The sequence below is a fragment of the Alternaria conjuncta genome (genome assembly GCF_024043145.1).
Source record: "Alternaria conjuncta strain BMP 0040 chromosome Unknown scaffold_5, whole genome shotgun sequence".
NCBI lineage: Eukaryota > Fungi > Ascomycota > Dothideomycetes > Pleosporales > Pleosporaceae > Alternaria > Alternaria conjuncta.
In genome coordinates this window covers 649,732-674,384 of record NW_026250094.1, presented here as the reverse complement: position 1 = coordinate 674,384, position 24,653 = coordinate 649,732, and the positions used below count along the sequence as shown (strand labels likewise).

At 52.1% G+C, this 24,653-nt stretch overlaps 10 protein-coding genes across 10 annotated transcripts; 2 read left to right on the top strand and 8 right to left on the bottom strand.

Moving 5' to 3' along the window:
- Positions 1 to 2,058: 2,058 nt before the first annotated feature.
- J4E85_003903 (uncharacterized protein) lies at positions 2,059 to 3,354 on the bottom strand (the record flags this gene model as incomplete). The annotated part of the gene is made up of 1 exon (XM_051468168.1): positions 2,059 to 3,354. The coding sequence occupies one exon, from the start codon at positions 3,352 to 3,354 to the stop codon at positions 2,059 to 2,061; it is 1,296 nt and encodes a 431-aa protein (XP_051327760.1).
- Positions 3,355 to 3,819: 465 nt separating this feature from the next.
- Positions 3,820 to 5,948, bottom strand: J4E85_003902 (uncharacterized protein; the record flags this gene model as incomplete). Its single annotated transcript, XM_051468167.1, has 2 exons — positions 3,820 to 4,214; positions 4,298 to 5,948. 2 exons carry the CDS (start codon positions 5,946 to 5,948, stop codon positions 3,820 to 3,822), a joined length of 2,046 nt encoding a protein of 681 aa, XP_051327759.1.
- A 612-nt stretch (positions 5,949 to 6,560) lies between these two features.
- Positions 6,561 to 9,550, bottom strand: J4E85_003901 (uncharacterized protein; the record flags this gene model as incomplete). The annotated part of the gene is made up of 4 exons (XM_051468166.1): positions 6,561 to 7,181; positions 7,243 to 8,155; positions 8,923 to 9,438; positions 9,486 to 9,550. The coding sequence occupies 4 exons, from the start codon at positions 9,548 to 9,550 to the stop codon at positions 6,561 to 6,563; spliced, it is 2,115 nt and encodes a 704-aa protein (XP_051327758.1).
- A 944-nt stretch (positions 9,551 to 10,494) lies between these two features.
- Positions 10,495 to 11,718, bottom strand: J4E85_003900 (uncharacterized protein; the record flags this gene model as incomplete). Its single annotated transcript, XM_051468165.1, has 1 exon — positions 10,495 to 11,718. One exon carries the CDS (start codon positions 11,716 to 11,718, stop codon positions 10,495 to 10,497), a length of 1,224 nt encoding a protein of 407 aa, XP_051327757.1.
- Positions 11,719 to 15,213: 3,495 nt separating this feature from the next.
- On the bottom strand, positions 15,214 to 15,976 carry J4E85_003899 (uncharacterized protein; the record flags this gene model as incomplete). The annotated part of the gene is made up of 2 exons (XM_051468164.1): positions 15,214 to 15,842; positions 15,895 to 15,976. 2 exons carry the CDS (start codon positions 15,974 to 15,976, stop codon positions 15,214 to 15,216), a joined length of 711 nt encoding a protein of 236 aa, XP_051327756.1.
- A 1,137-nt stretch (positions 15,977 to 17,113) lies between these two features.
- J4E85_003898 (uncharacterized protein) lies at positions 17,114 to 17,911 on the top strand (the record flags this gene model as incomplete). The annotated part of the gene is made up of 1 exon (XM_051468163.1): positions 17,114 to 17,911. The coding sequence occupies one exon, from the start codon at positions 17,114 to 17,116 to the stop codon at positions 17,909 to 17,911; it is 798 nt and encodes a 265-aa protein (XP_051327755.1).
- A 326-nt stretch (positions 17,912 to 18,237) lies between these two features.
- On the top strand, positions 18,238 to 18,921 carry J4E85_003897 (uncharacterized protein; the record flags this gene model as incomplete). Its single annotated transcript, XM_051468162.1, has 2 exons — positions 18,238 to 18,695; positions 18,801 to 18,921. The coding sequence occupies 2 exons, from the start codon at positions 18,238 to 18,240 to the stop codon at positions 18,919 to 18,921; spliced, it is 579 nt and encodes a 192-aa protein (XP_051327754.1).
- A 307-nt stretch (positions 18,922 to 19,228) lies between these two features.
- On the bottom strand, positions 19,229 to 19,918 carry J4E85_003896 (uncharacterized protein; the record flags this gene model as incomplete). Its single annotated transcript, XM_051468161.1, has 2 exons — positions 19,229 to 19,755; positions 19,810 to 19,918. The coding sequence occupies 2 exons, from the start codon at positions 19,916 to 19,918 to the stop codon at positions 19,229 to 19,231; spliced, it is 636 nt and encodes a 211-aa protein (XP_051327753.1).
- Positions 19,919 to 20,872: 954 nt separating this feature from the next.
- J4E85_003895 (uncharacterized protein) lies at positions 20,873 to 21,699 on the bottom strand (the record flags this gene model as incomplete). The annotated part of the gene is made up of 2 exons (XM_051468160.1): positions 20,873 to 21,401; positions 21,455 to 21,699. 2 exons carry the CDS (start codon positions 21,697 to 21,699, stop codon positions 20,873 to 20,875), a joined length of 774 nt encoding a protein of 257 aa, XP_051327752.1.
- A 2,040-nt stretch (positions 21,700 to 23,739) lies between these two features.
- Positions 23,740 to 24,227, bottom strand: J4E85_003894 (uncharacterized protein; the record flags this gene model as incomplete). Its single annotated transcript, XM_051468159.1, has 2 exons — positions 23,740 to 23,806; positions 23,980 to 24,227. 2 exons carry the CDS (start codon positions 24,225 to 24,227, stop codon positions 23,740 to 23,742), a joined length of 315 nt encoding a protein of 104 aa, XP_051327751.1.
- Positions 24,228 to 24,653: the final 426 nt, after the last annotated feature.

Here is a 24,653-nt window from a genome sequence, read left to right as displayed (position 1 = left end):
ACGTAGTTTTGCTGTTTAACACGTCGCTCATTCAGACTTTGATAGATGCAATACACCATCTAGAACAAATGTTTTGCTAATGCTTCCCCAGGGCCTTCTGCTATACTGATTTTTGACGTTAATATTCGTTGGACTCAGTCCTGTTTCTGGGGCAGTAACCCACTGAAGCTCTTCGCCTAAGACAGTCCCAGTACTCATTCGAAGATCTCACAGATCTCGCCATCAGCTAGAGTGACAATCGGGATTCCCGCCCTCTTCGCCATCTTCGGAAAGTTCGCCACTATGTGATCAGGCGGGGCCAAATCGCCGCGCCAATGCACCTCTAGGCGTCGTAAATCTTCCAGAGGCGCGAATTTGCCCTTGAGATAATCATCTAGTGAGACCAGCGTATCATGATCCGCTTGATGAATCGCGAGGGTATCCACACCCGCCAGGATAGGGTAATGGTTCAGGGTTGGACCAGACTCGACTTCGAGGATCCGCAGATTGGGGATACTCTTCATGAGGGCTAGCAGGTTCTGTGCAAACCTTCCTCCGCCCCACAAGAGTCCGCTTGTGACTATGACTTTGAGAGTATTGACGTTAACCCAGCAGCCTTTGTGCACTGTTGGAAATGCTGTACCTCTATCGTACTCGAGAGTGAGGTTGGTGAGAGTAGAAAAAGGAATCGCGCTGAGACCTTCAAACCCAGTGGAAAGTGTGAGTGACGATATCCTGGCGGGCGACAAACCCTGTTTCAAAGGTGTGAGGTCGAACGCTAAAACCCAGAAGCGATCTTTGGGATTTTGAGATTCTACAAAACAACGTCTTGTATACAGTTCCACGGTCTGGAGTTTGGGAAGTGCCGCAAGAATGAGGCCGCACACTGCGGCCTCTGAAGGAGATCTGAAGTTCTTCATGAATGACTCCTTCTCCTCAACCGATAGCTGGAGTGACTCAGCAATGTTACCCAGGTTCTTTTCACAGCTACCACAATTGCAGAGCCTGTCTTTTTCGTAGTCTTTTGGAATCCAAGCTGGCGACTTGTTCCAGAACCAAACAGCCAGGCTGCGCACACGGATGCCAAGTTCTGGACGATGGGTTATCGTACGTAGAAAGGGCGCCAAGAAAGAAGGGGCCCTCTTCTTCAGCAAATACGAGCGGTATGGCTGAGGCAGGGAGACGTCGCGATACAAAATGGCTTGGGCTATAGGGAGCAGCCGCTTGCATGTCAGACTCGTGAAAAGCATACTCTGAACTTCTGCCCCATGCCTCCAACGCGCCTGCTCAGTTTCTGGTGCCACTTCTGGGTATTCCCCGTATGTGCGGTCATAGGTGCGGTCACCGTACCCTTGGCTCATGAGTAGACCCTTGGTAGGCGCAAGGTACTCTACTATTCGCAACAGCAGCTCGTTGGGTAAACGCAGAAGACGGCTGTCATCTGGTTTTCGCGTTGATGATGAGCACGGATCGATGCGCAGGTAATCAAAACACTGAGCCATGGAGTCGTCGGAGTCATTGGAGTCGCACCAATCCCTCCGCGCGGGTGCCATTTGATCGTAGTGGTGGAGGATGGAAGTGTAAATGTATTTTCACGTCTGACTGTGGGGATCGTGATCAGCTCGCACAGAAGTTGGTATTTCCAAGCGCTTTCTCTACTTGACAAGCGCACCAATGGGTGTGCGATTCTTTCCTCCGTTGCTCGTGACAAACCAATGTGTGTGTGTGTCCTCAAATCAGGCAGAAACAGAGCTGTGAACTCGGCCCCGCGGGACATTAGGCCTCCAGGGCCGCAATTTGGGGCAGGCTATACCTGATTCGGCATAACAAAGATAGGGGAAGGGCAAGCGTCACGCAACATCTCTCTATTCCACTTCGCAGCTATTGCGCGCAACCATATTGCCATGGCGGCTGGTAGCTCTATTCAGAGCGGATTAATTTACGCGAGCTCTTTACATGCGAGCAAGACTGCTTGTTTCCCACCGCCGTAATATACAAACACGAAAGCCCTGTCGATTGACAAAAGTACCTGGGTAGCTACACATTGATCGCACATCATCCTTCATATCATCTATCACGCTAGATCATAACCGCATCTCCATCAGCGTCCCACTCAACTTCCACCCTATCCATCGGATCCTGATGCACACCAAAAGGTCCCATCGCTTTCCTCCAGCACACGTACTCCGCACGATGTAGCACATCCGGCTCGGCCTTCAATCGCCACGGAGTACCACCCTCCGACTCCCATGTCGACATAGTCCACGGCGGGAAGTAGAGATACACCGCAATCTCGGCGTCGCGACATATTTTGCGTACATCGTCGATTGGATCTAGACAGTTGTCCAGTTCGGCGCTGAATCTGGTGTTGTCTAAATGTTCCATATGATAGGCTTCTATGCGCGTGAGGTTGGGTAGGTGGAGCTTCTTCTTAGCGAGACAGAGCGTATTTAGGAAGTTGGCTGTGATGTGCGTCGCCTCGCTGATGCGCAGGACTTCCAGCGTCTTTGGGAAGATCTCCGCCGGATCCGTAATTGGCAGTCCTTGTCGTATGATTCCATGGCCTTGTATCGCCTTCATAGTCAGACCGACTTCCCTCAGGCTCTCGAAGCGGCGGAGGTCGAAGACCGTAGTCACGCTGTGGGAGTATCTTATCGCTGTCATGTCGCTCGGTATCTCAAGCACTGTCAAATGCGGTAACTTGGCTGTCAGCGCTCCAAGCAAGAACTTGTGCTTCCACTCGTATGGTAGTGTATAGCTTGCGCGAGCGGATGCAGACCGTGTACTCGCGAAGAGAGGAAAGTCCATGAGCCATGTATCGCCGAGCTTCAACTCGCGTAGATTGGGTAAAGCACAGATAAGGACGGCGAATAATGCAGGGACGATGTCATCTCTGATAGCTTCTAGCCAATCCTTCGCATGTCGTTTGTTGGTAGCGAAGTGATTGATCATGACCCCACATGCTTCCAGGAACTCAGCGTCCTGCCTTATGTAATCCGGAGCAGGCAGCGCATTATATTTGGGTTGGGTGAGATACACTTGTACCCCAGTGCGAGTAGTATGTTGGGTCCTGGTTGTTCTGCCTTCACTCTTACTCCAAATCTCCAGGCTCTTGACCTGGCCGAGCAGGTGCGACCGGTATCCTAGTTCTGACATGTACCGATCGATGAATGCGAGATTGAACCTTGGTTCTTTGAGTAGCCATTCTTGCGCGACAGGCCGCCATCTCTTGGATACGAGCGCAAGACTTGCAAGATCCTGGTTGCGACTCAAACTCGTAAACTGTGCGCCGATGTTGAGAAGTAATTCTTCCGGAAGATCGCCGATGGTCTTAGGTGTGCGAGGTGAATGTGAGAACGTGGAAGTTCGGAACATGATGGGCAAGCTAGAGAAATTCGGGCTGGAGCAAGGGTCGCGCGGGCGGTGATATGGTGGGGTAGGCGCGAGGCTGAGATGTCTAATTAGGCAGCGGTGATGAGTGGTTGACTCGCGCCCAGGCAGCGATAGGGTATCATCGACGGATAACAAGCTGCCAGAATATACGAATGAGCTTTGCGCTACCGTAAGGATTGGGTCACGTCGAGTGCGGGGTGACCAGATTTTGGAAGTTTGGAAGAAGCGCACGGTTGTGTCACGTGTTTGCGTCTTTCACGTCCGATCTTTGCAGCGAGCAGATGCAGCTGATAACTTCCGCCCATCTCATGCCCACTGCTCTTCCCAGACTACTACGAATACTATCTAGAATCTTTCACAGATCGATAATCCACCCTGAACATATTGAGAGACAGGCCGGCTCGGAAACCTAGCCCATGGCGCATATCGTCCATGTTCATCTAATCATTAAATACCACCCAAACATTCTGAACAGTTCCTGTAGCATAACCTCCTCTTCGGTTGCAGCAGTATCTTCCAGGCAACGCTAGCCCACAGTGTCTCACTGAACTCGGCGGCCATGGGGATACTTACAGATTCTAAATGCAGACGTTCTATGTCCTCGTCCAAGCCCTGCGCCTTATCGGTAATGTATGATGCAGGCTCGTTGAATTCAGCTTTATTGGACCGCTTTGTCTGCTCTTCTTTCGCACACGGTTTCTTGATCGAGTCTCTGTACTGATCTGGAGACTGTGCGTTCGTACTCTCCGTGGTGACAAAGCTCGCACCAAGGAATAGAGTCTCTTTAGCGAGAGGCGCAAGTTTCTGCTCGAAGCGGAGAGTGAACTGGAAACTGTCCAGATCTGCCGTGCGCGTTAGTCTTATGTCAGTATCGCACCAATACCAAACTCACTCAGTAATGGCGAAAGCCGTCGCCTGAACGCACGCTTCCCCAGAGCCCTGTCAGCCCATCCACTAGAGTCGATTGTCGCTTGCTTCTTGTTTGGTTCTTGAAGCTGCGGATCCCACTTGCTGCTCCTGATACCATGAAAGAATGCACTCTGTATCCACAACCTCAAATCAAATGTGGGGCTGTTCAGGAGTTGCGAGTGGTGGTCAGCGTGACGTAAGAACACCCTGACGCCAAAGGCCGGTTGGGGTTGTCTGCTTGCTTCTGGAGCCCACTCGGAGAATGGCGCTGATGACCCTGAACAGCGCCACATTTCCAGAGGCCGTAAACGATAAAAAGCCTCGAGTTCTTGGCGCATGTCGCCGGTTACCTCTTGGGACCCACTATGGAAGGTCACTTTGATGCCTTTGCGACCGAGGCTTGTAAGTAGGTCAAGGTAATCCAGCCGACCCAGATCGAAAGCGTTGCACAGTATGATGAGTTGTTTACACGGCGTGTTGAAATATAGCTCAACGTGCTTGAGTCTCAGGTCGCCCACAGGGATTTCGTTTATTCTTTGCAAAAGAGCAAACGTCCATTTATTACACGAGCGCAAGTGAAGGCGTTGGATAGTGAGTGGTATGACTTTGGAACGTGCCTCTTCTAAAGTCTGTTTAGCCGGGAGCGCATCATTGACACGTGCTGCAAAAGGTTTGGCCGCAAGAGAGAAGACTACGTCGTCGGGGCGCCCAAGAATGCCCATGGGTATGTCAAGCCGCTTCAATCTTGCGAAATCCGCCAGTGTGATTATGTGCGCTCCCATACTCCTCCATTTGGCATCGTGCGACTCAAGAACCTCGATGGTGGGCGGCCCTTTCCATCTGGTGTTCTCCGCGATTGTGAGAGATTCGAGCTTGGCCTGGAACAGTGGTAACGCTGGTCCTTGGAATGGAGCACCGGGTAGCATCTCAAGATTCAGCGCTGGAAAGACTAGAGGTGCCCGCTGAAGCGAACGTGGCGGTTGGCTGGAGAAAAAGGGCCTCACTTCCGGTAGCTGAACAGCCACCGATTTGATGTTGGGACACGATATCGCGAGAAGATTAAGGTAAAGCGCTGGCTCCTTCCTCCATATGGTGCCGACTGAGGCGTTGCTTTCCCAAACCCGGCTCCAGTCCGGGGTATGTCCAGTAGTCGTAGAGATGGCTGCGCCAAGACCTTCCAGTATGTCCAGGTCGAGACTGTTTCCATTCGCGCAGAAACAGCCTACGTGGTGACTGCACCCGAAATCCCCAAGATTGATACTGAGTACCTTGCTAAGGAGTTCCGGCTGATAGCAAAGCATTCGCAAGAAGCCTTTGATGTTCCTCCCCGACACGATCAGCTCTCGCAGGATGGTTTTTTGAACAATTTCTCCAAGACGTTTGTTGACCAGTCCAAAATTGAAGATGTGCGTAGTGCCGAGCATGTTGGAAGCTACCAATTCAAGGAGTTCGGATGGGAGGCGCAGCATTCCGTTGTTTTGGACAAGGTGGGTGTCGACTTCGTCCAACAGCGCAGACGCATCGTGCTGGCCGACATCTTGGGAGTCTTCGGGACTGAATTCTGGTATCGCAGCTTCCCGTGAGAGAGGTGGTGTCTTGACTCCGTTTGCGGGACTCGCTACGCGTCGCTTCCTGGGACTAGAGCTGAGTGGCGTCATCGGCGCCATCGCGGTATGAAGAGGGTGAGATGTGGTTTGGGTGGTTGAGTTGAAGCGCAGATTATCGCGCTGGTATACTGGTATTCTGGCAAATATCCATGGGCGCATGTGAGTACTGTGGGTCAGTCACAAGGGCGGCTACCGCGGTACCTGCATATGGTCAGTTATCGGGTGACGTAATCGAGTGAATGTAGTGGGGTATTACTTGAAAGACCTCCCTAGACTGTGAAAGAATGTCTTCGCCTCGTAGCTTAAAGGTATAGAAAGTGTATTGCGCAACATGTGTACCGTGGCTGCTCGTTGACTGAGGTGCAAGGAGGGTGTGACACGTCCGCGCCAAGCCGCTAGTATACAAGCAGGTGACTCGTTCCAATGCTCTTTCCATTGACACGCATGCCCTACTAAGATAAGAAACGATAGCTAGGCGCACACTTCGGTATAAGGATATTGATTTCGTGTCGCTTCAAAGCTTGCCAAATACTGCAGTATCGGGTCCCATCCCGGTGCGTTATGTTACCTCTACCCTAAAAGACAGGGCTCACATGCCCAAGACCGACAGTGGCGATGAGATGTACTCTTCCCAAAATACATTCATCCATCAAATTACCGACTGTATGCCGCCTATACCTGCTTCGTTGTAACTCTAAGAAACTGCAGCTCCTTGGGCTTATGCGCAGAATGCCAATTAGGGTCAACCAAAGGGGCGACAGTAAGCACGTTGCCACTCTCGTCTTCAAGTTTAAAGTCAAAAGTAGCAATAAAGTACGCCGTGATGATGTTCTGCTCGAGTTTTGCAAAGCGCATGCCCAAACACGGATGCCGTCCTGACCCCCAGCCAAGGAAGCCATGTGCTGCCTTCTTCTTGTCCTCCGCACGATCTGGCATGTATCGAGCCGGGTCCCACTTCTGTGGGTCGGGATAGATCTCTGGATCGTAGTGTATGTCGCCCGGGGCGTATGTGACGAATGCGCCAGGTGGTATGACTTCGTCGCCGTTGCCGGTGGGTATGTTCTTGCCGCTAATGTTCCGCCTGAAGGCCGTACCGAGTAGGTTCAGACGTAGGGAGTCTCGCAGACACATGTCGATGACTGGGAACTCGGCCTCCCATGCCTCTGTAGGTACATCGTCGAGCTGCTGGAGCAAGGGTGCGTTCGGGTTCTTAGCGTACCTCGCCGCATTACTGCGGACCTCGTCGTTCGCTTTGGCGAGCCACTCGGGTGAGGTCGCGAGATAGGACATGACCTAGTTGAAGTTAGCTTACATTCTGTTGGCGCAAGGTATAGGGAGGCTTGGATTGACTTACCCAGGCTACGTTGATACCGCTGTTGAGTAGACCAGCGAACAACGCTCCAACGACGAATTGAGCGACTCTCTCGGCGCGATCACCCTGATCCAGCAAGTACTGCAGCGCATCATCGTGCTTCTCGTCGCTTGCCGCACGCTTCTTGATGATTTTGTCGATCATCATATAGAGTTGCGCTCCTGCCCAGTTCCGCTTCAAGAGAGCCGGTGAAGGGAGCTTCGGGAACAAGACTGACGTAGCGGTAGAGCTGCTTTCAATCGTCTCAAACATCTTTAGAACCTCCTCCAGCATCTGAGGGTCGTCGGCAATCTCAGTAGCGCCTACCATGCGGATGGTGAGACGGAAGACGATCCGGTACAGGCTCTCGAAGGGATTGGTGCGGCCACTGGGCTCATTCTTGATGGCTTCGAGAGCTTGCTTTGTGTCAGATATCAAGATAGGCAGCTTGCGACGGAACTGGTCGTTCTTCAAGAAGAAGTTAAGACGGCGATGGAACATGGCGCTGAAGCTGAGATTATTATCCTCCGCGGTGATGGTCCTGGAAGCTTTGGGCGAGTTGCCGAACAACACAGCATACCCTTCGGTGAAGCCCAGATCTTTCGACTCGAAGAATAGCTGGCGCCCTCTATCTCCTGAAAGCGCAACAATCATGTTTGGTCCAGCATGGAAAGAGAAGGTTCCCGTCTTGGACTGGTCGCGTCGCTCGCTCCACCATTCCCATCTTCGGGTCCAGAATCCAAGAGCTCCGACGACTGGAAGATCGTCTTTGACTTGAGGTGGCGCATTCTTAGGGACGCGATGCGAGTAGGATAGTGCGCCGATAGCGCACGCTGTCAAGGCTAGCCCGACTATTGCGAAGAAGAGAGGGTTGATATTTGAAAACTGTTGGAGGACATCAAGTACCGCCATCTTGCTGGGGGAAATAAGCGACCAGTGACTGTAGTGAGTAGCACAGGGGTTTATGAACTTCTTGGGTTTCGCCGCGCTGAGAAGGGGTGGAGGGCAACCCTGATATACATAATGAATGCAGTCGCAAAACAAGCGCGGCCTAGCTCTTATGTGGAGCTTGCATTCCAGAAAAGTACTGCTGCAGGATTGGCGACGTCTGGCGCATCATGGTTCATATCTCATCGGTGCTGCGGCAAGCGTGGTAGTGGCGCTGCGCATGGCAATGACAAGCAAGTGTTAGAGTAAAACAGTAACAGGGTTACGAATTGGCTGATATACTTAGTGGCGACACAATCGTCATGCTCGCTCGTATTACTACGGGCGTATGTCTGCAAAGATGCAGATGTGTGGTCGCTTGCCGCTGGTCCATAGATTCCCCGGCCCGTCCTGCAGTCGTGATTCCCGGCATTCCAGCCACAATTCACACAACCATCGGCCATCGGTTCGGCACTCGGTTTCCGATTGGAAGTGTCTAAACGAGACACACCAAGCACACGGCCACCGGATAATATACCTCGTCTGCAATGGCTTGCATAGACGAGAGCCCGAGAGGGTGGATCCGATAGTCACCACAGCACCTTCCTTTTTGATCCTGGCACTGAGGAAGCTGCAGCTGAGTAGGATCCATGGTCTTTTCCTGTATCTTCTCGAGAAGAGTGAGGGCTCCAGGGCCCTCGCTCGCTAAGGAAGCGAGCCATCGGATTAAAGTCGGCATAGGAATGCTGTTTGCACCCGTTTGCCATGATATGAACAGGTGTGAGCTCGCGCACAACCTCGTTGTATCCTCCCCTCCCTCTCCCCAGTCTAGTGTAGTTGTCACTGCCCATAGCATCGACGGGCACGGCGCGAACAGAGATGTCCATGCCCATGCTTATGCCCATGAGGTCGTGCTCCATACTGTTCGGACCTGCTCCTTGTGTATGCTTTTCTTGTGCACCGACGTGGTCTAATGAGACCAAGTTCCGTTCGGGATTTCTTGTGGGCTTCTGCGACGTGCCTGCTGGTCGATACCGAGGATGCTCGACAATGATACCGTCAGGCCGCTTGACCGCGCGGTACTTCTTTGTAGAGCGCCGGGGTTTGCTCCCAAGTGTCATTGTAATACTAAGGTCGGCGTTCAGAGGTAGACTCAGGGGAATTTGCTCGTTCGGTTCGATCGATGTGGACGACGTGTGTTTCGGTTCGCGCATTTGGAAGTGAGGAGACTGGTATGAGGCTGATTGTAGTGCAATCTTGGATGCGTAGTATCTGTAGAGATGGTGATAGCCTTCGCCATGTCAGTGTACAACGCTTACCTTTGTATACTCGAAGTCAGTGCAACGCAAAGAATACCCAACGCCGTCGTCAGCGCCGTAGCCATGGTCTGAAGAGTCCAGATCTCTCCCATCGAGATCATAAACTCTCCACCTCCCTCATCTCATCCTCTCTGGCACGACAAGTACACCGTAGGGTAGATGCCTTGCGCACAAGTGAGCCTGATCGACCTTGTACACACCATAACGACATCATACCCAGGTCCTGCGGTCACGATAATGGCGGTCTGGACCCGTGGATGCGCCCTCTATCCGTCTGCAGCCCTATAGCATGCGAGCCCGTTATAGCACTGCAGCTCTGTCCGACATTTTGGTATATTCAGAGCTTCGACCGACGTCATATCGAGTGCGTCGCACGGGAATCTAGGCCTTCAGAGCGACGGTTGCGCTGCTGAGCCCCTGTCGCGTATCGTGGCCGTGAAGGGGTGCTCCTCAGCTCAAGCGCGTGCGGCCACACAGCCCCCTGCGCAGCATCGCGAACATGTCGTCATATGTGAAGCTGGCAGCTGGAGTAGGCTTCGTGGGATCGTCTGCGCGGGTATCGGGGTCAGGCGTCTGAAATAGCCAGAAGGTCTAGATTTTGATGTCGTGGGGGGCCAGAGGGGGCAAGATGGCGAGAGGGAGGCAGGAGGGACGGAGCGAGTGGGACCAGTAATGATGTCAGGGCGCGTGCGCAACAGCAGACGGGGGTGAGCAAACCATCGCTCCTTCACCACACCAACACAACGCCTGGCACTACATCACTGCAACAATCGTCACATTAACCTTAGCTTTTTTTTATTCGTCTTTTTGTTTTCGCTAAATGATCTGCTTTTCGAGTCCACCGCAGCTTCATTGGACAAGGCCCACCTTACGTGTCTGCTGTCACCCATTTTCACAGACTCAGGTCGTCTTTCAATATTGAATTGTCGCAATAACCCCTTCCAACTAATACTTCACATATCAGGCCCACTTATTAGACAGCCCCGTGATACTGTCGAAGACGGCGCCATCAAGGAGACCTTAGCACATAGCCAAGTGCTGCCATCATCTCAGGTTCCTTCTCTAGCTGATCATGTGTAGTGGCCAGACACTTCTCGATAACAGGGATGAGATCACCGGGGGTATAATGCCTTTCTGGCCGTCTCGCGTCCGCGTAAAGTTTCCTAGTATCCCAGGCGGTAGTCAGGTTGCCGCTCGGTGCCTCCCATCCTATCTCGCGGAATTTAGTAGTGCCAAAAGCGGTGGTTAGGCCAACACGCGATGCCCGCCATCTCCGAAGCGCAGCCGGGAACTCCTTGTTGTTGGAATAGGGAATGGATCTATAATGCCAGCCCATGGAGACGATGTTATACGGATACAGCAGCTGGACTTCGCGCAATCTTGGAAAGTTGACATCATCAGCTATCAGATTGTCGAGCCATTGTGTGCCTGGCCATAAATTCTCATGGCTGATGCTCGTACGGAGAGACTCGAGGGATGAAGGGAGTACGTGGCGAAGCTCAGCCGTTGCTGGATCACGGATGCGATGTCCGAACGTAACCCTGTCGTGGATGCATAGCTTGTCGAATAGGTATTGGTATGGGATCACCAGCCGCTTGAGACTTGAAAAGTCTACCGGGTCCAGGCCCATGATCAGACTGTTGTGCAGATATTCACTGACAAGACTAACTTCGACATTGATCTCCTCGAGTCGCGCTTGAAGATCCGATCTCACTTGTCGGATTGGTTGATGCGTTGATATGGTTGCAGGCTTGTTGTGACGGACGAAAGCATGATATGCGTTGTTGACTTCATTGAAGATGATGCCGGACATCCCATTGAAGGATGTAGCCTTCAGACCATGCGCAAGAGTAAAGAGAACGGTCATGCTCTCGAAAAAGCATACTGTCGATCTTTCCGCTTCTGTCGTGCTATGCTCATAGCAACCCCTGCTGATTTCCCATGCGGTGTAGTGTTTTCGGTATGAATCACGCGCTACGTCCATCGTCATTGGTCCGAGACGAAGATGGGTGAAGGACGCGACCAGATCTGGGTGAATTCGCAACATCGCGTTCAGCTTCCACAGGTTTGCGGGCTCGACAGTCGCTCGTTTGATAAGACCTTCTTGTGCTATTGGACGCATACGATGACAAGTGAGCGAGAGAGTGTGGAGGTCTACGATTTCGACTCCGCCAGTGATACTGACCAGGAGCTCATCGGGAAGTCGCAGTATCGCGGTCCTGGATTGCGACATGGCGGCGGGTTGTGAGTTGATTCCGGAAGTACAGATCTGTTGGTTTTGATTGTGTAAAAGGCTGGATTGTTCAATGTTGCTTGTGGCCTTGAGCCACGCTCGAGCCACGCTAACTGCATCGGGTAGGCTTCTGGCGTTGGGAGAGGAAAGAGCTCTTGGCAGTTGCACAATCGTAACGCGATTCACTATGGAACTTGCTAACCTCTACGGACCTCTCGCCCGAGTTGTACCGTCTCAGGCCACGTGCGCGAATTGCGGTCAGCGGACCCTTTTAATTCCATCCTTGCACTCGTCCTTCGCCGGGATCATGACACTGACTCTACCTCGACTGCAACATCAGTGGGCTACGATACACCTCATATGAGCGCAAATTCCACGCCATTTATCGCTCCTTCACCGGATCTGGAGGACTTGGGAGCGCCTAACGAAGCTGCACTCGCGTGAACAGTGTACCCTGGCGTCAATATCCCCCTATAATACTAGTTGACGATCGAATTCTAAGGATACACACCTTCCATGACTTGCTATCTTCGACTACAACAATTGAATCACCACTCTACAACACTCGTTCCGATCCAATGGAAGTTCTTGTGGACCATATCTTCAACATGCTCAAATGCGTGAAGATCGGCTCCGCAAATATGTTGGTCAATATCGGTAAACTGGTTGTCGTTTTCGTTGCGGCCCTCATACTCTACCACTCTCAGGTATCTTACTTCTCACAATGAGCACCCTGGAAAAGTCACTCTCTCATGTTCTGTTCAGTACACGATACGCCTATCAATTTACCCACGCCGATCCGGCCGATCTTATCGAACAAGAATGTTGGATATGCCTGCGCACGTACTTTAGCCAAGAAGAAGACGACGAGGAGGGAAGTGACTTAAGACCCGAATGCCTACCCATAAGATTACCATGCGGACACATTGTTGGCCAGCACTGTTTTGAGACCTACCGACGCGCCACCGACGATGTAGAACAATGTCTCCTGTGTCGCCAAAAGCTCCTTCCACTACTCCCTCGCACGAAACCCACTGCTCTTCTAGGTAGGGTATGCCGAACACCCTGGTTCCAGTGGCACGACCGCAAACTCGGATGGACCCCGTTCGGCGTCGAAGACATGGATGCATCAAGCAGCGAGATCAAAATGTACAACGGCGAGGTACTGACGTGGTTCGACGTATTTATCATTATCGTGCACGACGAAGCCTCGCGCGCGTTTCTATTCATCACCCTTCCCATATTCGCTATTGTCGCTCCCATCGCGGTCTTCTGCCTGGCCTATCAGCGATTCGGGAATCCACCTCCATCGTACGTCGCTATCCACGATCCAGCTTTGCACGTTGCGTATGGCACATACTCGTACGGTTTAATGGAACGCTTCCCTGAATTACGACTCTTATGCGACGTTGCAACTGGACATGCAATTTATGACCGCTCGCGTTCTGGCGCGCGTTCTGGCGAGGATGTCGCACCTGCCGTTTTCTTCATAATTGCAGGCTTTGCGTTCACTCGTTTGACATACGAAACACACTTTCCAAGGTCCAGTAGGAATATGTTGAAGTTTCTAGTGTACGGACGGCTGGTGTATGCTGTGTTGGGGTTTAGCGTCATCATGAGCTTTGGGTTTCTAGACATATTTGCATACCTGATTGTGGCGACTCTCGTCGTCCTAACTGCGAACGCGCGGGCAAGAGGAAATATCCGAAATGCATAGTTCTGGAAGGAGCACGAAGCAAGAGCAGGCGACTGGACTAGAATGTTGACTCTTACAGTGCGAGAATGAGATTCATATAGTTTGACATGTAATACGGGTACAAAAGAACGATGTTGAACAGTGTTTGGGTGTAATTGGCGTTGTGAATCATGAACACCTCTTTTGTACAGTTACTACCTTCGTATGTACGATCTCCGTGAACTGCTTATAATTCGATGATGCCTCGTTCACATCTCAAGCTCAAGAAATCCTGATCACCATATCTAGGCATCCAAAATATATCTATGACTAGCAAACCCTCTCTTCTCGACCTACCCAACGAGCTCCTCCTCCAGATTGCCAGCTACCTAGAGCCTGACATCAGAATCCACAAAGACGCTGGCTATGGCTCGCCCACCTGGCTTCCTCATCATCCCAAAGATCAGCCGACAGCTACACTTCCCCAGAGTGCCGCAGAGACACGGCAGAAACAAAGAGAAAGCACGCAACCACTAGTGAATCTAGCCTTGACATGCAAGCGGCTTGCACCCATAGCGCAAGAATTCTTGTTCAAAAATGTATCGCTACCGCGCCAATTACAAGACCGCGAACCGTCGTACGACGGCTTTTATGCATCAACGATGCTGCATTTCTTGCGTACAATCATCGAGCGCCCCGATCTCGTGAAAAATGTGTGCAGTCTAGCGATATGGTTATGGCAAGGTGTGCCTATACGGCCGTTGCAATACCTAAGCGAATCGTCGGACCATGCCCCGGGCAGCCTAGCAGCAAAGATGGCCGATATCGTGTACACTCTGCCCGATGGCTCCCAGCGATCCGGCGCAGGTCACGCACGATGGATACAGAGCCTCTCCTGCCCGAGCGAACTCATGGTGGCTAGTTTGATATTAGCGTCTTTGCCTCAACTGCGCGCCGTCGAGATCTACGCCAAAGCAGCCCCTAGTTCCAACAACGTGTATGGCAATCTTGGCTGGTTTCTCAGGCGAGAGGAAGAAACTGGTATTTGTCGGCTAAGCCAAGGTTTGGGTATGACGAATGTAAAGAGCTTGACTCTATCCACTAACCTCGACTGGTTATGTATCAACATGAGCAGTCTCACACATCTAACCCTGGACTACAACGGGCGACACCCATTTGCAAATTTCCTCAAGGGTGACATCGCGCCTATCACAGAGCTGACTATCCTCTGGGAATGCAATGACAATGTCGATCCATTAGGAAGGTCACAACGTGAGAATGCAAAGAAGCTCAGGTACTTGTGCAGAAGGCTCACAAGTCTACACACGCTTCGTTTCAACTCCTCAGCGTACTTGCTTACAAGGAAAAGACCCCCCCACACGATGGAACGTATAGTCTTTCAGCCAGCTGACGCGTTGGCTTTCAAATTTACGGAGAAGATTTGCGGTTGTGCTTTGGGTTATCGCCTCGATAGGTTGCGTGTTGTTGAGCTGCATCGGTTCATCGAAGGGCCTGTTCCTGCTACGGTCGTGCTGGAAAATGTTCGGACTCGGGATGCCGTGAGTGGGCAGGATGTGTGGACTGTGTGGCGGTCTGAGCCGGGCTGTCCCGCAGTGAGTACTGGTCGTCTATCAACAAACAAAAACTTTCAACTCGATGATTAGAGGTAACGGGATGCCTTGAAGATGGTAGTTAGTAAGTCACAAATTGACACATCGGTCGCGGTTGGGTTCTGACAAATTGATAAATCGCGTCTTTGTTGCCAATGACGGTCTTCGTTAACGTTTATTTATCATCTACCAACTACCTCGTTGGCGCATTCACCAGAGGTTCAGCGCAGCAGCACCAGCAAGGGCCAGCAGCGCAGAGCCCTCAATGCCGTACTTGTGAGCAGCACCGGTGCTCTCGGGCAGAGACGCAGATGCCGAATCAGATCCACTGGCAGCCGGTGTAGACGCTGAAGCCGAAGAAGCCATGGTGCTAGTCGGCATGACAGATCCACTGGGTGTCATCGCGCCCGTGCTAGCACTCCTCATAGTAGTAGCAACAGTGCTGCCAGCTTGCGCAGAGGCAGTCATGCTGGTCGCGGCACTTGCAGCAGGAGTCAAGAGGCTGTTTCCAGCAACGACGGTTGCAGAAAGGAACTGCACGTCATCACTGGAGAGCGTCGCAGTGATGGGTTTGCCGCCCGTATCGTCATTGCCACCAAGCTGGTTCACCGTGCAAGTCATCTCGACTGCCTTCTCGTTGTAGTCGCATCCGAGACTCATGGATATCGTGTCGGTAGACATTTGGGCTTGGAAGCGCGTTTGCGAGAGGATGGTGACATCGAGGCCTGGGCCCCAGCCGCACTCGCTATCGTCGACGCCCGTGGGGCATGCGATGTGGAACTCGGTAGTGGAGGGGTTGGCGGTGTTGATGGTTGCGACAGGATCGATGCCGTCGTAGCCTACGCTTGTTAGACTTCGATCTGCGGTGTTCCTCGGGCTAGAGTGACGTACCACCAGGGAAAAAGAAGCTGACGACGTCTTCAGCACAAGCCGCGCTTGCCAGGATGGAGAGGATAGCAATGGATTGACGCATGGTGGGTTTGGTGGGTCTCGTAAAAAACAAGGATTAGATTAGGGTATAACGGTCGGAGTTGCGCAAGTACAAAGAATGACTGGATTGGGTATAAATGAGTGTGTGGTCGCAAAAACGACTGACGATACGAGGAGCTGAGGCTTGACGGCGTGCAGGCGCCTGTACGAGGAGGCGCATTGCTACTTAATATTTTCCCCTGACCTTGGTAACAAGGCTTGTTCGGCTAGTTGCCGCAGACAGGCTGAATGCTAGTGTCGATCTGCGTTAGCCGTGTGGGTTATCTTGTGGGAAATTAGACAATGCCATCCAGCGGAGCTATCCAGCCAATTAATTTTGCAAACGTAGCAGGCATAGGGTGCGTTGTCATGCTCATAGTGCCGGTAGATGAATTTGACAAGAGCTTGACATGGTTCCCAGACGATGTTCACCGGTTTCCACGCGCGAAGATCGCGGATCCAGAGCAAGGGATTGTTTTGTTCCAGTTTGTTCCCTTAACGCAGAGTCTTCTACCGATTCGATGTACGCTTAGGAGGCGGCGTTTCCATTGGCGCGAGCGTTATCGATTTTCGGATGCAAGTGAGCGAGATTGTAATTCTCCTCGGCCGTAAAAGCTGCTGCACGATTCGAGGACCAGGTCATCTGGCGATGCGCCGCGCCGTGGCGAAGCGCATAGCCTTCGAGAATTTCATGGCACCGGCAGAAACTGAGACGTTATTCTCTCCGGCCGAGGCTTGGGGATGCCAGTTTCAGGCCGCGACCATCGGACGAACGTGCGGATTGTCGATCATCCACTTTTTCAGACTTTGTCGCATGGTGAAGAGCGTTTTGTCACCCCCTGGGCATGTTGGACAAGGGAATGTTGGTGGAAGGGAGACGTGTGATGATCGTTGTGCGGAGAGCTGCAGGAACAACCGGCAGCTGCCCCACTTGGCAAATCACCGTAAGGTCCGATAAGAACAGCACTGCGCGCGCGCAATAACACCAGCCTGGGCAAAGTAATCCCTTTGAGTCTTCTGAGCCATCTTGCGACCTACGCACGACTCGTATCGAACTGAAATTGTGGCTAGTTGTATTATCAGCAACCCAAAGCTGGCCAACTTCGTGAACTCCGTACCGCCCAGCTCGCCTTAGCATGAGATGGCATCTCCCTCAACCGCGTCGCAAACGACTAACGGTATTCTCATTCTATGGGGATCTGTTGACTCTGCCACAATCGATCAAGATGCACTGAATGATTGGTGGACCAACGAGCACCTGCCCGAGCGTGTATGCCTCCCGGGCTTCCAACGCGCGCGCCGTTATCGCGCACAGAAACGCAGCGATGGCCTGGATAACTATCTAGCCTTATACGAGACTTCACGCGTCCAAGATCTCGCATCTACCGAGTACCTGTATGCGCTCAACCACCCGACGAAGAGGACAGTTCAGTTCATGCCATGTCTGGCGCAGATGAGCCGCTTCGCGTGCGAGAGGATCTGGTCGAATCCCTTATCGATCTCGAAACCGGATCATGCGACCAGCGACAACGGGTGGCTTTTGATGCTGGTGTTTAAGGTCGCTAATGCTACCGATGATCCAATCTCTCGTATTGATGACTGCCTCAGGCGCAAAGAGCATGGCGCGTTAGCGGAAACAACACATACTCAGATCGCAAAAGTAGATGCAGATATTACAAGAGTAGGAACGACGAGCAAGTCTTACGACGATGTTCAGTTCAACGACTCGAGTGATGGCGATGGCACAAAGCCGGCTGACACCTACATTGCATTGTTCGAGTTTGAGCGCAGTGCTGACGGCCCAGGACATCCCCAGTTTCCAAACAGCGAATGGCTTGCATCTCTCACCACCATCTTGACAACCGCCGGGCTACATATTCAATACATCAACACCTACACGCTCTTAGCCTCGCTCGCCAAAAACCAGATCGCGTGCTGACAACTTGACACGACGTCCGCCTACGCCAGGCTGGCCGCCTAAACTACGCGACACGCTTGCGGTATCGCGCGCCCCAGTTCCAGGCACCCGGCCCAATCGCGCGCCACCTCCCCACCAGGGCGCGCGAATTTGAGTATAGAAAGATGCCAAATTTGGGATTCTGAGGTCTGTGGCTGACAGGGGTATGCATCCCGTTGTTCCTGAGGCGCAACCGGTGAAGCTGCCAGCCCCACGATAAAGAACGCTGCGACGCCCGCATCGTGTGCTTACATCTGCGTCCTCACATCTCTTACCACCACGAAAGTAACGGCGTATCTGCTACCAAGATGCCGTCCATGAACTTACCCACGAGCTTCGGGCCCTTCTCCGCCCTCCCTCGCGATGCTTCTCCCCGCTTGCGCATCGTCCAAAACTGCCAAATGGGCATCGCACTCCTCGCCGTGGTCGCCGCCTTCTTTACCCTCGTAATCCCATCGGAGCGCAAGTTCTTCACCTTGAGCCTTCTCTACACGCCCCTCCTGACCTCCATCACTACCGTCTACCTCGTCCGCCGAGAACAGAGGCGCGCCGTCGCTGGTACCCTCTCCAAGCAGAGGTATATCAAATACCAGTGTTTCAAGATGGCGGCTGCGATTGGCATGTCGATCATAGGCTTCATTGGACATGTCGCTAGTACACCGGCGAAGGGAGATGCACACTTTGCTGGAGAGCGGGGACTGTGGATTAGCGGAGTCAAGATCAACACATGGCAGGGACTGTTGCTTTGGTTGAACTTCTTCAACTGGTAGGTCATCATTTTCCAACACAACATGTGTCTGTACTGACAGAAATACTTTCGTAGGGTCTTCCTGTGGGCTAGCTTGTTTTATTCTTGCTGCATGACTGGTAGGCAACAGGGCTCCATTGCTCTTACTGGCGAGGAGGCACGCATTGGCATCAACCCTGAGGAGGCTGACGACGAGGCTATTGCTCGCGCTCTTCAGGCTGAGGATCCCAACTGGCAGGGATAGACTGCTCTAATGGAATCATATTCGAGTCGTTTTGTGGGCGACAAGAGCTAGCGATGTCGTTCCCTGATCGTTTCGCATGCTGGATGTAATCAGGATCAGTCGCTTTGCCATCTTCACTTCGGTAGCCTGCACTATGGCTCTGAACAGAATACGACGGGTTAGAGAGCTCGATCAGATTGCTGAAAACTAGTCCAGTATCGCAAACACGCTCCTTAAATCAGCCGTTAATGAATATGGATCCTACTTCTACGTATCATTACTATCTACTCCCCCCTCCCAAAACCAAGTGACCACATACCTTCCCCTCCTACAGTACCAAAGCCATCCACCCAAGAACCCCAGCAACCATCACCGGCACCCCGACCGTCCCAGCAGCATCCGTAAAACCCGGCAGACCCGAAGCACTCGTCGTGGACGGAGTCGGTTCGACAATAACAGTCGCCGTCGTCGTATCACTAGCACTAGGAGCAGGAGCATACGGAGGCGCAGCACTGCTCTCCTCACCATCAGAAGCGACACTGCTCGGAGCGGGCACGAAATCCGTGGCCGTACCGCTCGGTGACTGGGGCGCAAGCCAAGTAGTGAGTTCTATGAGACCAGTCTCGCTCGTCGAAGGTGCTGACTGAGAAGGCATGGAGGAGCTCAGATCGACAGTACCGGTGACACTAGCGAGACTGGAAGGGATTTGCGTGATGACTGAGACGGTACGCGTAGTCGTGATGGTGGTGAGGGCCGTGGAGCACGAGTCGTCGGAGCTGATGTCGGTAGGCTCTACCAGCGGTGGGACCGCAGGGTAGGACTCTATGTGCACTGAGTCGGGGACGGGAACGGAATCTGAGGTTGTCAGTTTTTGGGATTGATATGATTGGATGGAAGGGGTGTACATACATAGATCTGACTCTGATCTTTTCTTCTCGATGCGAGCTCCGCCCTGAATGCCTTCTGCTGCGGCAAAGCCGATGGCGATGAAAGCGACGAAAGACAGGTGGTACTTCATGTTGAGACGCAGTGGGTTTGTTGTATGGAACGTTGGTGAAGTTGATCGATTGAGAAGTCACACGTTCAGGTGGGTGATGCTGGTTCTTATACTGGGATGTCAAACAATCATTTGATTCGTCCTCTCGTGATACCTATGTGCTGCGTATTTCTTACCAGGCAACATCATAACACGGAGTACCAAGCGGGAAGACAATCTCTTTCAGTCAATAGTCTTCGGTTATCGGCTAGGTATACCACGCGCATGTTTCCCCTCGCGGCATGTTTGTTTCACAGCCGTAAGTACCCATAGCGCTTGTACGAGCGAGTCTGACCAATTGATTTATGCTTGATTGGCGGCCAAACGAAAGAACAGTTTAGATCAGGGGTATTGCGACACGTATGCGTTGTTGCACTTCATCCCAATAGTCTGTGTGAAATCTTCCCAAGGGCACACGGGCAAGCAGCCGCCCGTGACACGTTTTGTGTGGTAATGTCGTAGAAGCAATCCCCCCAATATTATCGGAACAGCCCTGGCCCGAACAGTATATTGTTCAATCAGCAACATATCTGATCTACGGTACTTGTGCGCATTACTCTCGCATCTGCAAACCCGTGCGAAGGATTGATAAGTGTATGCGCAACTTCCGTATGCCCTTGGAGATGAACATCGTGCGCTCAAGCGACACGAAGACGCTGTGTGACATGAGAAGCCTTCATGCAGCCTCGTACCTCTTACATGACGATCAAGGGGCGTACGTAATGGCGATCTTCTGAGGCGATGCCATTTGCTTCAACATAAGCAGCGTCGCTGGTCCCATCACGCATCCTTCTGGTATGTCAATGGTCCCGGATCGCGTTGAGTGGGCTCGGTGCGATTCGAAGTCGGCAACAAGACGTAGCACTAGCGTCAGGAGGATTGTACCCCTGGTCTAAATAGTTGCTAGGTGATGAATGAAGCGATTCGCAGGATTGTTCAACCAACTTCCGACATGTTTGCTCGAGTAGGAAGATGTACTGCCGCCGGCATGGGGATGTTTGGTCCTCCATCCAGACTTCTGGTCCTGCTCGGCACCTTGCTCTCTTGACGACAGTTCTCCTGGTGGGTTCTCGCGTTGTTCTTCGCTTCAGAGCTGAGATTATCGCTGCCAATCATATCAGGCTCCTTCTCCACCCTAGGTTTCCAAGACGGTAGTTCGTAATCAGGCACGGATGTGCTACCTGTAGAAGAATCTCCCGGTTTTCTCATGCGGACATCCTCTTGCGAGAACGAGATATGGTCGCTACCGAACAAACCGCGAATGAGCGAACGTCGTTGCTGTGGTACTTCCGCAAACATATCGGCATTGAACATGTCTTCACCGGGCGAAGACGAGAAAGTCAAGAGTCGTGAAGGGTCGTTACCAGGGTTCGGGGTGCCTAGGGCTATGGTCTTGATGAGGTGAGCCATGGACATTTCTATGTTGAGCTTGACGAGGTATGCCAGAGGATGGAACATAGCGTAGCTGTAAAAGTTAGTCGAGCTGAGCGAGGGTGCACTTGAGCAAGACAAACTCACACAAATCCATTGGGGATGCTCATCGCGCCAATGATCAAGACGTCCAACAGGAGAGAGACGATAATGATGCGCTTGTTGAAACGGACCAGGCGATTGTACTTGCTTAAGCCGTTCTTAACCAGGTCCGCATTGACGACGCGGATGAAGTACCAATTGAGGTATCCATCAAGGAGAAGAAATAATACTTTCTCGGTGCGATCCCAAATAGCGTTAATTCGAACCCAACTGCGTCCATTAGTGGGCATACTCGTGAAAAACGGATTGCAGGCGTACTTTGAGCTTATTTGCAGCCGCGCAGGTATCCAGATAATGAACACGCTGATGTTGATCAAGGTCACATAGATCGCGGCGCCTGCGACGAGGCGCCGGCCTTTGACTCGATCCCCAAGGATGATACGAATGCGATTGATGATAATTTGAGGCAGTAACTGAATCTGAAAAACCCAGCAAAGCACTGCTGATGTCAGCCAAGTACAGATGCCAAGGCCACGGTATACTTGCGGACTGAGAAGAAGAAGTAAAAGCTAGGTTCTATAATCCTCAACAAATACAACAGGCAATCGATGGCGAGAGCTACCGAAGCCGCGATTTCCAGCCAAACCATCCAAATATAGACACTGGTCCTTGGGCGTCGACATGATTTCGTCTGCCTAATGGCGATGAAGGCTGCGGTTATGGCGAAGAAGTTGGTCAGACCGAACGCTGCAGCCGCTACAGCTATGTCTGCGCGAGTCACACGTATAGGGCGGTAGTTGTCGCGAACAAACGGACCCCAAGCACCGAAATCTTGGGGTGGAGCGATCTCTTCGCCCATGGGGAGTTCTAGGAGGCATTCGTTGCGGATGTCGTGGGATGCATAGCGAGATATGAGGTAGAGCCTACCAAGGCTATTAAGAAAATTTCGTTGTTTGAAGCGGCCCGTGGCTTGCACTATTGGGGGATCGCGGAGCCGATGGCGCTACCCCACAAAGTTCAGGATGTAAAGATCCGGTAACGACGAGGGACCATCGACGCGCGTGCATGATAGGCGTTCCATCGGAATGACACCTGAGCTCTGCACATCACGATACACCTCGATGCGAACACTTCTTACAACGGAATTGGATCGCTTGAGATGCCTCGAGCAGAACAACGGTCTATAATGACGTCGATCGTATCTTGGATGGCTGTCGGGATCTTGGGCCGCATATGCTGATTGGGCGAGTTGCGAATGAGATGTGATGGTGGCTTTGGTTTGCTTCTCCTCAACAGCAGCCAACGTTGTCTCTGCTGCAAGCTGAGTGCTGATCGCGATCGTTATGACCCTCTGGTCACCGCGTGGTTTAGGGTAGCGGATCTCGGTGGTTTTCAGTGGTAGTGCCTCCGGCCGAGCGCACTTGCCATATTTCTAGGTTCATCGTCATTACGTGAGAAAGACGTTGCCGTACATCACGGTATCGGAAAATTGTTAAGGCAGATAGCCCTGACTGCGTTTTCGCTGGTAGTTGTGAGATGGGTGAATATACGACAAAATTGCCCGAGGCTGTGCTGATGGATTTGGCGGTGACTGATGCGAGGGGGTTGTGACGTATGAAGATCGGCGCCGCTCACTTAGCTCGTCTTACATAATCACCCAAATGGGCTGACAGGGCTCCGCTCGATTCCGTCGACAGATATCCCCACACTATACATAGGTCTCGCTCAAACAATGGCGCAACGTAGCGCAGGAGATTTTCGACCCGGAGGACACGATGGGGAGATCTGCTGATACGCTAGTACGACTTGGCACGCAGAATGAGAAGGCGTCAACTGAAGCTACACCAGGCCGAGTACAAAAGATTCACTAACACACTGTCGATTTTGGTGATGACTTCATGAACGAACTATTGAAAACTGGAGTTTGGATGCTTTCCCTTCCTGGACCCTGCTACATACATCGAGATCTCATCAGTGCTCTCATTACGTGGCTCGTTCCCTTCTGGATTATCGACACCTTCAAAACCTCCTCCATGTGCCCCGCTTGCTATATTCACCGAAACCTGAACCAACGGTCTCCGAAGGCGCGGTATATAATGTGGCCCTGAATCATAGGCGAGTTATTGAACACATCCAACAAATCGCAAATCTGTTCCATAGTCGGACCCTCGGATAGCACATGGTACCAAATCTGATCCCGAATCTCAGCTGGTATGGATTCGAGGGTCAGACGCCGAACATGATCGCTCTGGCTTCCATGCTGGCTACTCTGGGAGTGTTGGCGTTCGAAAATCGGTTTAGAAGAACAGTGTATTTCCTGCGCCCTGAAGTCAACCCGAGGGAAGACTCCGCTTGATGCGACTCCTGACTGCAGGGCCTGGAGTTGAAGTGCTTGACCTGTGGAGAGAAATTGATCTACTGTAAGACTGCGGGCTGGGTAGGGTAGCCTCAGAGTGTAGAACCGCGTCATTTCCATGAAGTCTGGTGGTGCTCGTACGTCGTAAATGTATGGGCCCGGGCCCGGCCGCGGCTGTGTGACTAAGATACGAAGATGCGCCGCATGCACATACTGTTTGACAGGCAATGGGTGAAAGCAAGTGTTCTCGACGATATGTTGGAGACGTGCGTTGTAGTGTTTCGCCCATTCGTACTCGAAGTCGGAGGCAACCTTCTTGCACGACAGAAGGAGACCGGCATAAGGTGCGAGATTACCTGGGCCAGGTGCTTTCGGAGCGGCGGCAAGAACGTATTTGTAGACCTTGACTTGGAGCTCGGCGGGGAGAGTCAAGAAGCCATCGGGCTGGGTTGCGGCGGCCATAGTGAGTTTGCGAAAGGTACGCGGTATGTGTTGAGGGGTTTGTTGTAGGTTGATAGGACGATCTTCTGTGTTATGCAGTCAATAGAGCACGGAATATATATGCGAAGTGGTAGCCATAGGCAGCCGTGTATGCACCCGCACATTCACTACGTGTATAACGCAATAACGAGGCGGCTACTTCCTTATACCCATCTTTCTTTCGGATCTACAGTCTTCTCAACGCAGTAACGATTCTGTCATACGTTCTTCATAGAGCTCACAGGCATTAATGCCACTCACTGTGGTACTTGTCTAAAGCTTCCCAAGTCAATTGGTGTAGAGTATCGTTAGAAAACAGAATTGACGACGGTAGTGACAGTTCTAATGGAAATGAATAGACAGCTAAGGAGTTGACGAAGAGCCCGAGACACGAACGATGAATCGGAT